The sequence below is a fragment of the Patella vulgata genome, chromosome 9 (assembly GCF_932274485.2).
Source record: "Patella vulgata chromosome 9, xgPatVulg1.2, whole genome shotgun sequence".
In the NCBI taxonomy this organism is placed as follows: Eukaryota; Metazoa; Mollusca; class Gastropoda; family Patellidae; genus Patella; species Patella vulgata.
Window position 1 is genome coordinate 34,169,836 of NC_065887.2, and position 16,669 is coordinate 34,186,504.

At 35.6% G+C, this 16,669-nt stretch overlaps 1 protein-coding gene across 2 annotated transcripts; it reads left to right on the forward strand.

The window, feature by feature from the left end:
- The first annotated feature begins 704 nt into the window (after nucleotides 1-704).
- Nucleotides 705-15,594, forward strand: LOC130014328 (dipeptidase 1-like). 2 transcript variants are annotated; one of them, XM_056103374.1, is made up of 11 exons: nucleotides 705-863; nucleotides 1,938-2,153; nucleotides 7,468-7,609; nucleotides 9,603-9,735; nucleotides 10,421-10,571; nucleotides 11,482-11,554; nucleotides 11,946-12,122; nucleotides 12,742-12,838; nucleotides 13,709-13,784; nucleotides 13,988-14,123; nucleotides 14,850-15,594. In XM_056103374.1, the coding sequence occupies exons 2-11, from the start codon at nucleotides 1,951-1,953 to the stop codon at nucleotides 14,946-14,948; spliced, it is 1,287 nt and encodes a 428-aa protein (XP_055959349.1). In that variant the 5' UTR covers nucleotides 705-863; nucleotides 1,938-1,950; the 3' UTR covers nucleotides 14,949-15,594. The 2 variants fall into 2 exon arrangements, with proteins under 2 accessions (XP_055959349.1, XP_055959350.1); XM_056103375.1 differs by lacking the exon at nucleotides 705-863 and adding an exon at nucleotides 1,142-1,291.
- The last annotated feature ends 1,075 nt before the right edge of the window (nucleotides 15,595-16,669 follow it).

Consider the following 16,669-nt stretch of genomic DNA (forward strand, 5'->3'; position numbering starts at 1 on the left):
AATTAATATATTCCACTTTGACTTGTGGTCTATTTCCGTCTGGATGAAACGCACACATTTCAGGTCATCTGTATACATAGCAAATATTAACATTAGTATTATACTGTTTTTAGTAGGTAAAAGAGAGAAGCTGAAGCGAACTTGGCTGTGATATTACAATGAACGTGTTTGCACATATATATATTATCAACATTACAGCTACAGTAAAATAGTTAAAGGGACACGGTGAGGTTTTCACAAAAACTTTAGTGTTCATAATAATTTAAGCTAATTGCGATATTTAGAAATTTTGTTTATATACAATTCAAAGATATACGTCTGAGTATATTTATATAAGCCCTAGTAACCACTGAGATGTCTTAAGGACAACTGTCTCACATGTTAGTGTCTACTAACCAGATGTGTCGAAGTGTATCATATATCAAGGTTATATTATATATATACCATTTTATATAGGATTCTCGTCTCTCGATTGAATCAACACAACAGCGCACGAAGTGTAGATAATTTAAGGTCTGATGCCAAGAAAGATTTGCACTCAGCGGTAGATAACTTAGTGGTAGATAACTTGAAATGATAGTGTTCGTAACCACCGTGTTTCCACATCTTATCAGCTACTGGCTAATTAATACATTAAATAATATTATCTAAAAATATCTATAATAAATAAGCACTTAAACATTTCTATATGTTGAAATTAACACACTGTTTTTAACCGTGTCATGCCACTTTAAAAAGTACTTTCAACGCAAGATCATATTTAGCTCCCTACGTACAGTGCGTCGACAGTTGATTCTGAGAGTTAAGTGGATTGTGTTCATACTAGAAGCTGTGTTACTGCAGAGAAATACCGACATTTTGAGGTAAGCCGTACTAATATATATTTTAAATACATGGGGTAAATTCTACAGGGTAGATCGACGTTTCAAACACAGCGTTTACATCGGTGCTTACATGATATTGCTGCTAATAGGAACTAACTGATTAGGGGTAGGGCGCTGTGACTGAAACGCGCGTATTTACGGTCTACTGGTTAAGATAAGATACAAATATTATTGCATATAAGCGCCCACGGGGAGCTGCATACAGTTGCATAAATGACATTAGTACAGTCTATACATGTAACAAACAAACGAACGTATACATGGAAAAATTTTAAAGTACAAGGCGACGTGTTTGTATTTTTTAAGGCCCTAACACACTATGGTATTTACAAAAATTGAAGAAATTGAGGAAAAGATTTTAATATTTTCATAGTAATTTATTGACGTTGACTGCAGTAAAAGATGAGGTTTGATGTGTGATATGTTTTGCGTCAGGGCTATAGTGAAAACGGATTTAGTTAGAGAATCTACAAAATCTATAATAAAGTAGAGAGCATATTTAAATTACGCAATGCTATTTGAGATATATGTCTTTTTTTAAAGATTTTCTTGTTTTAGTTTAATAATTCTGTTGATCCTTTCCACATTTTCAACTGCAATTCGGGGGTGTATTTACGTTTAAAAATACAACTTTCCCAAAAGTCTTCAAATTAAGTATTTAATTCAAGAAGAAAAGAAAGAAGCTGTCACAAGGTGTAGATCGCGAACATTCAGTTAAAAGAAAAATTTGATCAAGGCGTAAAAGATACAACCAGTTATTCTTCAGTTAGAGAGTATCGACATGTCGAGTTCAGACCCATATGTCTGGTGTAAATGGGTATTTAACCAATGATCCTAACACTACGAGGAGTCTTAATTACTGTAGAAAGCTAACACTGTAAACCCATTTTTCATTTCTAACTTAACTTTAGTAAATATTTTATTTCGGTTTCTTATTTTGTTAAGTGGATGAAAATGGGCACTTGGTATGTGTTTTGGTCAACATACTACGCCATCGCCTTGCAACGTAGATCTGACGCGACCTATTACAGTTTTCCTTCTGTTTATTTTCAGCTAACATTCCAAGATGAGTGGAAAGGAACCCCTGACGTTTGGTGGCGGCGGCGGCTGCAACAAAAACCGTTTACTGATTGGAGGAGTTATTGGTTTCGTTGTATTAGCTATAGTCATTGGATTAGCTGTTGGAATCCCACTTTCTAAACGAAGCACTGACGAGGAAAACCTTGCACGTGCTAAAAGAGTCCTTGACGACGTTCCACTCATTGATGGGTAAGTGTATTTATTTCGGGGCGGGTGGGTTTCGCTCACGGAGTAACCAGAGCCTAGATTCAGTATTTCGGGTATTGAATCCATATAGAATTCTAGACATTCCTTAAAATACAGGTTTTTCGAATAAATTAAAAGGTTACAAGATGGATTCCTTTTAAGGCGTGTTAATAAATTATACATCGTGAACGAGTTTTCACGTCACTAAAACATACAAAATATACTCTTCAAAAAAAGTAGGGGATATTCAAAAACAATACAAAACTGCAGAAATGCACTGCTGTTTTTATTAGAAGTAACCAGTGCATGTTAATAACAGGCCAATTGCCTACACATGAACATAAAAAGTTCATATGGGCGGCTTATCTAACGACCCCATTTCACCCGCAATGAGATACACCGTCAAAAGTGGAAATGGACGTTTTTGATTTTTGTCTTAATAATGAGTAATTGCTCCACCAATCCTCAGACACTCAGCAATTCGCCGTGACATGCTCCTAATCAACCGTCCAATCACGATTTGGGGCAATCTGACCCACTCCTCTTGCAGTGCCACGGTCAATTCTTGCAGTGTTGTCGGTTGACGTTGACGTCGACGAACACGTCTCCCGATCGAATTAAACGTAACACACTAAAGCAAAGATACGCTAAACAGTAAATCTTATGCAATAACCGATAGGAAATCAAACATGGAGAGGATAAACCAGCAAGCGACAGTTTTCATCAACTCTTCCTTGATGTATCAAATTTGACAATGAACCCCTCCCACGTGTATGGCGCTATTGCGTGTCGCATGTGCAGCTCAGTGGTTCTGTTGGGGCGATAAGTTCTTCATCTGTGAACATACTCTCAAAGCATGTCAAGTGTCCATGACTATTTATCATATCACAACCTGCATAATATAGGTATTTGCATTTCAATATACCCTACTTTTTTTGAAGAGTATATATTCCCACAGATCAAGTTTCCTTGTTACCACAAATGGTTGCTGTACTTTCCCAACCGTTGATTTGTAATCATTTTCGTTTTTATTTTTATCGAACTTTAATTTAGTTGTAGTTAATTCCAACATTATAAGTCATTATATATGGATTAAGATTATTGAATTGTGTTGTAATAAATGTAATAAACTGGGACTGGAAAAGCCCGAGGCTCCTTATTGTCAATAAATTAATGTACACAAACTGGCTAACTGTATGGTGTATTTTTATAGGACAATTTTATAATTGTTCAGTTTTGGTTAAAATTAAACTAACAATTGAACAATGTCCGAAATCGTTAAGTGTTCAACTGTTTGAGTTAATATCCTACTTAAACATACATTATGCAAGAGCTAAATCTGCCTATTGCAGGTCTTTCTTTAGGCCTGAAATGTTTTCTAAAGTATTAATTAGACATTAATTAACTGACCCAGGCCTTAATCAACTCTCGATGGCATCAGATTTCTCCGATATTAAATAGATTAGAATGGTTCAGCGATACTTTGATTTAATCAAATTTGGAGGACCGAGACTTAGCTTCGATCAACCAGTACGGTGGTTGAAATTATTGCACACGTCTGTCAAACCTTCAAAGGCTTTGTCAAAGGCTAATATCTTCGCTTGCAATAGAGTAATTTGAATGAAATTTTCAAATTATTCATTTTACATCATCTACTTTCGGACTATTATAACAAGAATGGCTAGTTCTTTATCTAAATCTTACATAATGTATCTTTAACTTAACAACATAATTTATGTAATTATAGTCAACAGACGCTTTTGAAGTGTTCTATATTTAAACATATTATGTTTCAAATCTGTTTTACAGCCCTAATGTGAAAACCGTCTTTTATATCTGTAGAAGATGACTGCATTATAGGTCTACGTATGACCTCACATCACACGGCCTTGATAGCACGTGTTTTGTTTACATCTGGTGAAAGTAGCGACCAACGGAATATACTGTTGATCAATCTGATGTAATATGTTTCATGTATGCAATTTAACATTGTTTATTGTATAATCATTTGAATCCTTAGCTTGTATATGGCCACGGATCACCAATGCTTTTCCCAGTGACTTTAATGTTAATTCTCGTTTCTTAGACCTGGTCTAATTTTTCCCAAAATTTTCGTTGGGTAGAACGCTTTCTGCCACATGGGACAACCTCTTGTTCAAAATTACGTATGAGGTTCATCATGGAAAACTTGAGATACACAAACTGAAGTGGATACCACATAACAGTCAATTTTTCGCCATACATTTCAACCTAATCAACCTCTTAACTCTCCTATCCTTCCGCCTCAAAATCATGAATATTCACTAAAACCTGGCAGAACATGTATATTCAAACCCCTTTCTTCGATTCTACACCAATAAGTCAACAAAGATTGCCATGCAAAAGGGTGAAAAGGGAAAGCGTGAGAAAGACTAAAAATAACTTTCGCCCTTATTCACCTGTGGATAAAATTACACGGTTGAGTCTCCAGACAACACTAGTGTGTTAGCCGAAACAAATTCAAACATGGTCTCAGCTTATCTTGTTTTGATAATTTCTTAGCTTACTTCTATAGAATTGACCTCAACAAATATCAGCTTTTGTGTGTTTTGTATACATACGAGGGTCGCTACTATCGCGCACTTTTATCGCGCACTTTTATCGCGGTGTGTTTTTTTCCCCTATTTTCGAGTCAAACATTAAAGCCTCCATGTTAGCAAAGTTACTTCTCACTGTCATTTTGATCTAACTTTTTGGTCAAACGAAATGTGGTCGAAACATATTATTTCTAAAATTCATTTTAAAAAAGCCTGCAATAGACTCAACGTACTACGCCAATTAAATTCCGAAATAAAAAGAGCTGCATTGTGTAAAATATGTGCGCCATTTATACGTCATATTAGTGAAAATGGAGATACTAATATGCGATAATAATTGTAGTTGTAAAGATTCGGATTACTAGAAGCGGGAAGAATAATAACCTATCTGAGCCGAAATTAGCTTAATATATACATGTATTCACTTTAAGAAAAGTAAACAATTTCTATGGACAACAACAAAAACAAGACATTGTTCACATTATGTTATTATTGTTATTCAGATTATTGTTGTGATATGTATTCATTTGTGGGCTTTATATCACATTATAAAGACTTATGGTTTTACCTACATGCTATCATATCGAGTCGATTTCGGCTTGTATAGCGGGCTGTCGCCTCACATTTTGCCGCAACATTTTTCTACTTTTTGACTTTTCGACTTTCGCGTTCTGAAGGGGCGAAAAGTAGAAATTACGAATGGTAGTTATAGGCTTACATACTGGGGAACCCCGGATTCAACTATTATTGTATATTTTTATAGTGCATAACTTCCACGACTAAGTTATCATTGAACACTCTGCTATAGAGCTAGTATTTGATTTGGTGTTTTATTTCTTACTTGTTTGTATTTTGGTTTACTTAATTATTATTGTTAGGTCTACTTACTTGGGTCGATTGGAAACAGTTTATTTAACGGAAATACGTGTGTGTTAAGTGTGGCTTTAAAAAAAACCCCAAAAGCAACCTGTCCATACTGTTTAAATGGCAGAATTTATTACACAAATATGCACCTTTTTGTATAAAACTGTTAAATATATTACCGATATGCATAAATCTAAATGCTAGAGAACAAATAATAAACATTATATTTACATGGAATACAGGATCAGGACTAGGCGTTGTAATAGATAGTCCCGTAACATACTTACCAAAACATATTTGCACGACCTCACCTTTGTATACCTCAAACAATATGTACCAATGTGTACCTAGACCCGATTAACATGTTTCTAAGGGGGAAAAAAGAAGAAATCTTTTAAATATAACTATACTGGATGTTACTTTACATACAGAAATAATAGGCATATTTTATTCAGGCCAAAATAAAGGTTAAAGATACATTATGGGAGATTAGATAAATAGTTGACTGTTCTCGCTATAATAGTTAAAAAAAAGATTACGTAAATAGAAGATGTTGAAAAGTGCAGTCAAATTGATCCACTATGAACCGAGATATTAGCTTTGAATTTTAAGCCTAGCCTCGTTGATTATACATTACTAAAGTCGGTACGATAACATAATCTCGATAATCCATATTAGGATTTAATCATCAAAGAGCGTTGAGCAGAGGACCAGATTCAAATCCAGTGAAAATCCGACACATAAGATGACATCGAGAGTTGATTATGGTTTGGATAAGTTAGTTAATAGTTTATATTTCAGGCCTAAAGAAAGACCTGCAATAGACTGATTTAGCTCTTGCATAATGTATGTTTAAGCACGGACCGTCTATATGGTCAATGGTTTAAGTAATATAGTTTAAGATCATACACGATTAAAAAAGAACCTTTGTTTAAAAACTTTTTAGTATTTTTCGACTCTACCATTTATAGTCATTCAAAGATTACAATGGCTTTTATCGGGCTCCGACTACCGCCTTTATGTATCTTAGACGATTCCTTCGATCTTTGCCCTTAAATTCTAATGAATTTTAAAATTTATTTGAACTGTTGTAAAAATTTTAGCTTCGTTCGAACTTGGCGCAATTATGTTAACACTGCTAAAGAAAACATGTCACCATCTATTCGGTTTGAATTCAGGTCTCTTCCGGATGCAACTGTGTGGGTAGCTTATTCAAGGGGGTCGATCCTGATTAGAATTTTGTGAAATATAGTTACTAGGGTCACAGACATCCAGAAAATAAAGAGTTTTACCTTTTATGTCTGCTTCATATGTAAATAATCGTAATTAAAATCTACCTGTCCATAATATCATAAATAATGTATAAATAACAAAAACAACCACTGATATTTATTAGACTGGTGTTGAAGATTTTACAAGGTTGAATATACTCAACAAAAAATATAAATTAACATTGGTTTTATAGTGTAAGACATGTGGATGCCTGGATAAACATCATTGATCCCTTTTATAAACTTTTTATTGAAAAATAATAGTCACTATAAAAGAGACAAATTCTAGTATGGAGTGTAGAAATAAAGCACCGTTGTAAAGCAGTTACGCAAATATTGATTTTGGGGAATAAGAATGTCAAATTGCCATCTCATATTTTTCAAAACGTTGGGTTGATATGACTCTAAATCGAGAAGTGGGCTCTCTCTGAAGAAATAACGGTCTTAGTTCAATGTTTTCTCCCAGACTTCGATTAGAGCGCATATATACACTGGAATTTAAGTAGTCATCATATTGGTTGAAGACCAAGTAGTTGTTTCTCTCGAAAGCAAAATATAAACATTGAATAGGCATAAAATCTTCATTGTTTCAGTTTTTCTTTTCAGACATAATGATCTGGCATGGCAGTACCGTAAGCAGGCACAAAATCAGATTTATCAAGTTAATCTAGCCGAGTCGTTGATAGGAGTATGGAATATAACACATACTGATATACCTAGAATAAAACAAGGACAATTAAGGGCACAGGTAATTTCATAATGTGTGTGTACATGTAGGGGCGGACCCAAGTGTCTGTGTGGGGAGGGGGGTGTGCAAACGAGGTTGTTGCCGGGCGAAGCGATGCAAATATGCAAATAAATAAAATTGGACATGGTCCTTAACAATTTCCCAGAATAAATTCGACCAAGTGAACTGAAAGTGCAATTTGTTACATGTTACATTTAAACAGTTTGTAACATTCTTATTTCCGACGGGGGATTGGATGGCCGAATGGTTAACGCCTGTGCTTTGTATCATAAGGTCAGTCACTGTGTCAAATGGCGTGGTTTCGATTCTCTGGTTGTACCTGACAAGGAATAGGGTCTCCTGTCCAGCCTCGTGAGTTTTCTCCAGGTTCCCCCCCCCCTGCTAAAGACCACCACCCCCACACGTGCAAGCGAATTATTGAAATAAAATTAAACCCCATTTGTCTCTATCTCTTATTCCCGACAAAGAGATATAAAAAAAGAAAGAACCCCGAGCGGCCTAGCCAAATAAATTCATTCTAGCTCTTTAAAGCTCGAGATATGCAAATATAATTTTACGTTTTTATGTTGATTGTGCCATTTCAGATTTTATAACATTTTATATGATATAATATATTGACAAATCAGTAGTAAGTTAACTGCATATTTATATGTCCCAACAGGTCAAGCAAACTAGATTGTACGTTTGTGAATCGTACTTAAAATCTCTTAAACCCGAAAAAAAACCCCACTGTTCCGACAAGTGTAGACTAAGTGTAGAATATAATAATACCACTGTAGGTTTATAGAGAATCATATTCCTGAAGCAATGACCCGAGAAATCCCTCTCTGGCCATTGCTGGATTAGCTTCTGATACTTGCGCTTTTGAGGGAGTGTGTCTATTCTTCCCGTTCAATCAAATCTATCCCCAAGCACAGCAACATGACAGCCCTTCGTTTAATCTGGGGTCTTCCCTTAAACTTTGGACTGTGGTTTAAGGTATTAAAAATTATATCCGTGATGATAGCCTCGTTTGTCACACAATTAGTTTTTCTGCAATATTCTGCTATGCACTGGTTAATTGGGCATAATAAAATCGTGAGTCATGGCGTAACGTTATGTAAACATAATTATTTGGTCCAATTTGGAGCTCTGTTTTTAAAAAGCGTAATGATATTGTTACGCAGTTAGCTATTGGTTGTTAATCGGAATATTGACCAGTCATAATTTGGAACAAGAATTTGCTTTCTTGACAGCAGTGAGTAGTGGGGTTAGCTCTAATCAAACGAAACACTGCGAGGAGTATGATAGAGAATTGACAAATAAATTAATGAGTATACTGTATTATCATAAACAGTGTTAATCTCGAGAAACGTTTTTATTGTAGTGAAGACATATTTTTAAAAAAATATTTGCCGATAAAAAAATGAGTTAGTCCGTTTGTGACGTTGCTTTAGGAATCCGTTTGAAGGGCGTCTTATTTAAAGGTGCATTATGTAAGTGTAAAATCTACCTATTACAGGTCTGTATTGTAGCTTCAAATGTTATATAAACTATTATTTAGACAAATTCACATGCTAAGTCTACAAATCAACTCTCTATATCATCGGATGACCGAGATTTAAATGGATTGAAACACGATCGCCATTTAATAATTAATTTAAACTGGTGAATCAAGACTTAGTCTCGATTGTTAAGTACTGTTGCTGCGATCATAAACAATACATGCTACATCTTGTCAAAACATCAAAAACTGGTAACTCCGCTCAGAATAGATTAATTTGAAATTAATTTTTAATATATTCATTTTTCATTATTGAACTATCATAGAAAATATGGCCAGCTCTTTCTCTAAATCTTACATCTTTAATTGCAATTTTCAAAAACATGGAAATCTCCGGCCTGTAGTGTTTCAACAAACAATTGTGGGCTAGCGGAACCTATACGACCATATTGGCACGTAGGAATATAAAATTGCCAGAATTTATATTCTGATTATACGTTATGGTTTCAGTTTTGGGCCTTGTATGTACCATGTGATTCCCAGTATATAGACGCTGTTCGCCAGTCTCTTGATCAAATGGATACAATAAAGAAATTTGTAGCACGTTACCCAGACGTCTTCAGATTCGTGACAACTGCGGATGGTAAGTTATTGCTTCCGATACTCAAAGCACGGGTAAAAGATTCATGAACACACATGGTGGCTGATAGTGGCCATGTAAAATATCAATCGTTTAATAACGGAGCATTAGGAGAGCATTAAGGCGAAGACACTATAAAGGAAACTTACGATACCATAGCGTTGCTGATGTCGTAACGTCGTTTTATTGAAGTAGCATATTTCTGTTTCGTAAAACTATCCATTATTTTATATACAAATGTTACTTCCTTAAGCCGAGAGAATTTAAAACGGGCATAGTCTAACATTGGCCGTTTGTGAACACTCTCTCAAAGTGGTGTTGTGGAGTCCCGTATACACGCTAGGCTAGCGTGCACCTGAAAGAAGCCTTGGCAGTTTGAATTCGATAAAGAGTAGGCTGAAACGCTGTTGTCAGGGAAATAGTTCCATCATAGTAAAATTTATCTATTGTCATTGATAGCATCATTAGACCATTAACCATTGCAAAACTATATACAGAATGAGTGATTGTTTTCATTGGTCTACAAGGTTAAACAAGAGACTAATAAAAATAGTAAGTTAACAGGATGGTATTGTCTCTTGTTGAAATAACGCCATAGTACCAAACTTGTCATCGTTGAAAACCTTAAACAAAAAAATGATCGATTTATGTCTTTGAAAATAAATTAACTTTTTCATTTATCAAACAGGAATAATGAATGAATTCAAATTTAAAAGATTCGCTAGTTTGGTTGGATTAGAAGGTGGACATTCTATAGATAGCAGTCTTGGTAATCTGCGCATGTTTTATGACCTTGGGGTCAGATACATGACAATTACTCACAGTTGCAATACACCATGGTATGTGTTGATTTTTCTGAAGACTCAATCGCTCCAGCCTAATAGTCTCACCGTCTTCGATTACAATGAATATTAGTCGGTTGCGTTGGTGGTAACTTTTTCGTGTATATAGTGCAAGCAATGAACACAATATGACACAATTGTCTGATAACGTTTTTACTCCCGGTACAAGGTAACTCTAGGCTGTGACGTCATTTTCGTACGTGATTTCACTCATTTGTCTTCGTATCCCCGTCCCCTCCCTCCTGAAAATCATATAATATTCACTAAAGCGTGGCGGGGAATGCAAATAGACAACGCTTCTTCGATTCTATACCAAAAAGTGAACAACAAAAATCGCCATGCAGAAGGGGAGGGGGAGGGTACTATCAATAGATGAGCTACCGGGGAGTAATTTCCTTAAGGAAGTGCTGTCTCAATCCTCCAGTAAACCACCATTATGCATATTTCAATCACATTTTTGTCTCAACCAATTGTTAGACATAATAAAAAAATTTGTATGTGGTTTATGCGTAGAGTAGGCCCTATTATTCGTTGACGTCGAACGGGAGGCAGTTGTGTTAGAGTCTATGACTGTGGACGCCGATGTCCGATAAAAAAGATGTTTGATGGGCAGTCATGGATCATATTGATGATTTAAATAACGTAAATGGCTCTCTTTAATTTCTTTTTAAGAAACATTATAGAATATGTTGGATAATCTGTGTTTTAAAGAGGTAAAATTTTCAACGAAAACTTATTGTCAAAATAAACAAATAAAGAAATAATATTAAATGACATCGATATCAAGGAGGTCTGCATTTAAAAGGGGCCTTGGTGCAGTCGATGGAGAGAGGGCGGGGTCCAAAGACGAGAGATTAGTTGATTTTTGAATAAAGAAAGGAATAAATTCATTGAATACTCATTCCAGGGCTGATAACTGGAAGATGGATAATGCTGATAATACAATTACACCACTTAATGGTCTTACAGATTTTGGCAAGGTAATAATAACCTATATAACGATCAAAATTCATATTGATTCATCAGTATCTAAACGTTATAACCCAATAAGATTAGATTGTTCTCAAGTCAAGATAAGATTGTTCTCTAGTCATGATAAGATTGTTCTCAGTCATGAACGTGTTGACCATCATGTCAGAGGTGATATAGATATACGAATTCTTGCTCTCAATCAATAAAACAAAAGTAGATGCCATCTGTTCCTGGATATTGTTTGGTGTGCTAATGATGAATGCAGGGGTACATAAATGAAGGTGTGTCTGAACAAAAAGCCGCAGTCCTATGACAAAACGAGTTAAGCAGCTGAGTGGGGTTTTTTTTTGGTTTTTTTTCAGTTTGTTAATGATTTTAAGTACTATTTTTGTATTTTAGTTAGTTATAAAGGAGATGAATAGATTAGGAATGTTAGTAGATTTATCCCATGTATCTGAGAAGACAATGTTAGATTCTCTAGAAGTATCGACAGCTCCTGTTATATTCAGTCATTCTTCAGCCTGGGCGATATGTAATCATAACCGCAATGTCAGAGACAACGTACTCTTAAAAACAGTAAGTTATTCATTTATTTCTTATTTGTGTATAGATACGAACATAATGAAGTAAATATATAAGACCTTGGTGTGCTATTTATGAGACCTAAACATCACCCTGCATTGGTGACATTCAATAAATCATACATGAAAAGTATGTTATTTATGTATTTCTTAGTTATGTATAGATACTAACATACATCAAGTAAATACATAAGACGTCAGTGGAGTGTCAGTGAGACCTAAACACCATTCCGCATGGATGACTTTCAACAAAACGTACATGAAAAGTATGAACTTACTTACATAGTGTTGATGATACCGAAAAAATCGTTTCATCTCAAATACTTGCCTAAAACGTCGAATACTATAATATACATAAATACTATAAAATATAGCGACACGAGGTCAATATAAACCAAAAATCGTTAGCTCAGTGTGCACATATCAGATGTTAGTAAGCATATCTTGCCTCATGCAAGGCACGATAGTTGTTTTATCAGAAACCAGAGCTTCAAGGTAGATGGTTAAGTCTAATAGTGTTTGCAAGGATTGACGACAAGAAATGATTAATCGATTATAGTATCCTTGTAATCGATACAGTTACGTACAAGACACTTACTTCATATTCATTCCAGAAAGAAAATGGTGGTGTAGTAATGGTCAACTTTTATTCAGATTACGTTAATTGTGCTCCAAATAATTTAACGGAAGCAACATTAGCTCAAGTTGCCGGTAAGTTTTACAATGAACATATTCCCTAAGTAGTGGCGACGAAGAGTATCGTTTCAGGAACTATTGCCACACTTGATAAACCTGTACCAGTGCACCATTATTGGTCCTGCGCATGACACTAAATACAAAATTTATATTTTGACTGCACTATGGATGGACTCATTATTCATTCTTCACGTTGTGTACTTTTAATATAGTGAAACTCTGCAACAGCATATTGTTGTAAAACCTTGTTTATATAATATTAATACAAGAAACTACAAGTAGCACATATATTAAGTTCAACCTTACGTGGGTAATGATCCCAACAACTAAATAGAACGATGTATTCCTAAACTTGAATCCGTTATAGTATTATACCAGTACATTCTTCGATACAACTTAATATGTCTTTTAATCCTATAACTGTTATACCCATCGATTAAGTTTTTCGATAATTTATAGTGTGTTTCGATCCGAGCGGAATTAACAGATAATGGGCGACTGAATTAAGTCCTAATAACATACGCTGTGTACATGATCACGGCTCCTAGAGAGAATCTGATTGTTCTATGTCGACGTGGGAATGTAATATAGTATGTGTGGCTCTGGTAATTGACCCGACAATAATTGGAACCATTGTGGTTATTTTGACCCTTGCCGAGAAACCGCTATATCGGTTTCAGATTAATTTAGAAACGAATGAAGCATCGAATAGGAAGCATCAACCCAAATCACTAAACGTATACTGTTCCACCACTTATCGGCCCGTCGCCCTAATAATCACCATTGTCGTCGACATAATATTTATGTATTTTTCCATCGTACACCTCACTGTTGTGTCATTACTGTCGATGATGACAATTTAATATAATTAATCATTTTTTTCAGATCATATTGATTATATTAAAAACTTAACTGGTGTTGATCATGTGGGAATTGGTGCTGATTATGATGGCGTGGAAAGGTAAAATTAGTCATAGAAATCTTCTTTGGGCAGGTTTTTTATTTTCATGGCCAACGCTTTAATGTGATATTATATTCTAGTCCGTTAACATTTACTCAATTTACCGAGCGGGGGTATTGTTTGGTGTTTTACTTCAGTACAGTGCAAATACAAATATTAGTCTTCATAAATATCCTATACAATATTTTGTTATATTTCAACAGAGTACCTGTTGGTCTAGAAGATGTATCCACATATCCCGCACTGTTCGCTGAATTAGCTAGACGAGGCTGGACTGATGTTGAACTTAAAAAATTAGCTGGTGAAAATCTTCTCCGAGTTTTTAAGAAAGCAGAAGAGGTGAGATATACATGAAAGAAAAAGAGAAAAAAAGTCCTGGCGGTTTCAAGAACTCACTAAATGAATATAAAATGTAAAATCAAATGACTAAAGTGAGAGAGGGTGTGGTATTGACCCGTCAATTTATGGCATGGCGTTTATCGTTCATAAAGTTAATCAGCATTGATGTCGCATTTCTCATGATAGATACATATTACCACAGGAACGAATGAAAAGGAGAAGACATCGACATGTTGCGGTTTAAACAGATACACCTTTTTTTCCGCTTAAATTAGCAATCTCGCCGACATCGTCAAGATAACGGAACGCGCCATTACAACGTCGCTTGAACCAATCTGATCAAAGTCAGAATAAGTATTTAGTCTCTTTTTTATTTTTTTTATTTACTACATTAAATTTGTTTGATGTCGGCGTTCAGATCACGTGAGAGTTTTATCTAATCAACTTCATTGGTATGCATGACTATGTATTGTGGTGAATTATGGGAATGGGTATATGGGACTTATTCTGAGGCTATCACTATTTGGAGTACAGTTATCTAATATAAATGTTACACCTACCTGCAGGTAGGTTACAATGTAAGAATCAGAAAATTAAAGAAAGAATATGGTCATCAAATTTAGATAAGATTGCGTTCGGAGAGTATAACCAATGTTCTATGGATGTACAATGTAATGTTTTATCAATGAAGAGTAAAATTAATATAAATTTAAACGTTTTTTTCAGGTTCGTGATCAAATGATGAAAGATGGAGTACCACCATATGAAGATCATATCGCAGATGGACAACTCAAAAACACAACATGTCGTAGCGGCCCGTTTTAATTAACTGTTTATTTTCTAGTTTCATTTTACATTATATATATATAGTGGACTTTCATCCATTACCTTTTTAGTGGAGAGAATCTTTGGACGAAAGTTTAAACCAACATAGCCTAAATCAATCACGTACGGCCCATTTTCCATGTACGCGTTTTCGCCGGCAAAAATTTCGGCTTGTAATGGGACCGAGTCCATGTAACCGGTGAAAAGGCGTATATGGAAAATGTGCCTTAGACTGGGTCGGTGGATCTTTAGAGGAAAGTCAACCATATGAGCTGTTTTGTGTGGAAGAAGCCATGAGAAAATATTGATTGTGGTATAGTTAATGTTACACGCAAGTTGTGTTACTTTACAACGCTGTAGTTTAGTTCAGATAGAATTTACACGTATTACGTTGTTGCTTTTTCCTTCATTTTAAACAGTATGGCTAAATGTGTAGCTTGTTCAAATCGATTATAGATATTATGTCATTACGCATGTACTTGACGAAGTGCTTGCCAATCTCACATATAAGAAGGGTGATTCTGGACTTACACATCGTATTTCTTTTAATATCGAGGGTTTTTTTTTCAAATGCATAATATGTTCAGAAATGACCAACTAATCTATTATTATATATCCTAAATAAACTATTTTTCTTACTTTTTAACTTTATTTTTATTTCTTCACAATATTACATACTACCCTTCACCCAAATTTTGACAACCACCATTTAAATGCAGCTTCTGGTGGGCGTCTATTTGTTGACTGTAAACTCTGTGTTATATCTAAAGCATGCCATATTCAACGGTGACTGTTTATTTAATAAAACCCAGTAGATTGACCAGTCTGTAAGCAGTAGGGGTGTGGGTGTAGCTCAATTAAAGCAATAACATTATTCGATACTAGCTTATCTTCCAGGCGTTCCACAGGTGAAAAATCTCTAATTTTCTAACAGCCATTATAATGTAATCATCCTAACATGACGGGCCCGTAGCCAGCTCGTAAAATTTGGTGGGGCTATAGAATCTTTTGGAGGGGCTGAGGATGTGAAGCCGGCCACCGCGAAGCGCCGAATTTTGAAAATTTGGTGCTCTCTCCTCGCATCTGAGTGCATTCCTAGGCCTCAAATTGAAGTGCCTCAGGCAGGGTTTTATGGCCGAATTTTCGACGCCTCCCGCCGATATCATCTTGAGAGTAGCAGAGAGTCTCTTTTGATTTATGCGGAGAACTCTAGGCCGGGCAATACGGCTGTAGTATCAAAATTCAAGTGAACTATAGGTATTCTATTATTCTATTCATAGAATTACAGTATAGGCTGCACAATAGGCACCTACATTTTAGTCGAACCGTAGGCAGCCTACATCAGGTGTAGGCAAATGGCTGAATTTTCGACGCCTCCCGCCGATATCATCTTGAGGGTAGTAGAGAGTGTCTTTTGATTTATGCGGAGAACTCTAGGCCGGGCAATACGGCTGTAGTATCAAAATTCAAGTGAACTATAGGCATAGGCGTACGAACTGGGGGGGGGGGGGGGGGCTGGGGGGTGGCCGCCCCCCCCCCCCCCCCATTTTGGGCACCAAATGCTGGGAAAATGTGGCCACACAATTGTACTTTGTAAAAGTTGTATAAAAAAATATTGCGTTCTTGAATGTTTCCAATTTAACAGCGAATTTATTATTATTATGTAACATACTAAAAACCAACCACCACCGCCCCCCCCCCCCCCCAGTCAAAAATTTCCC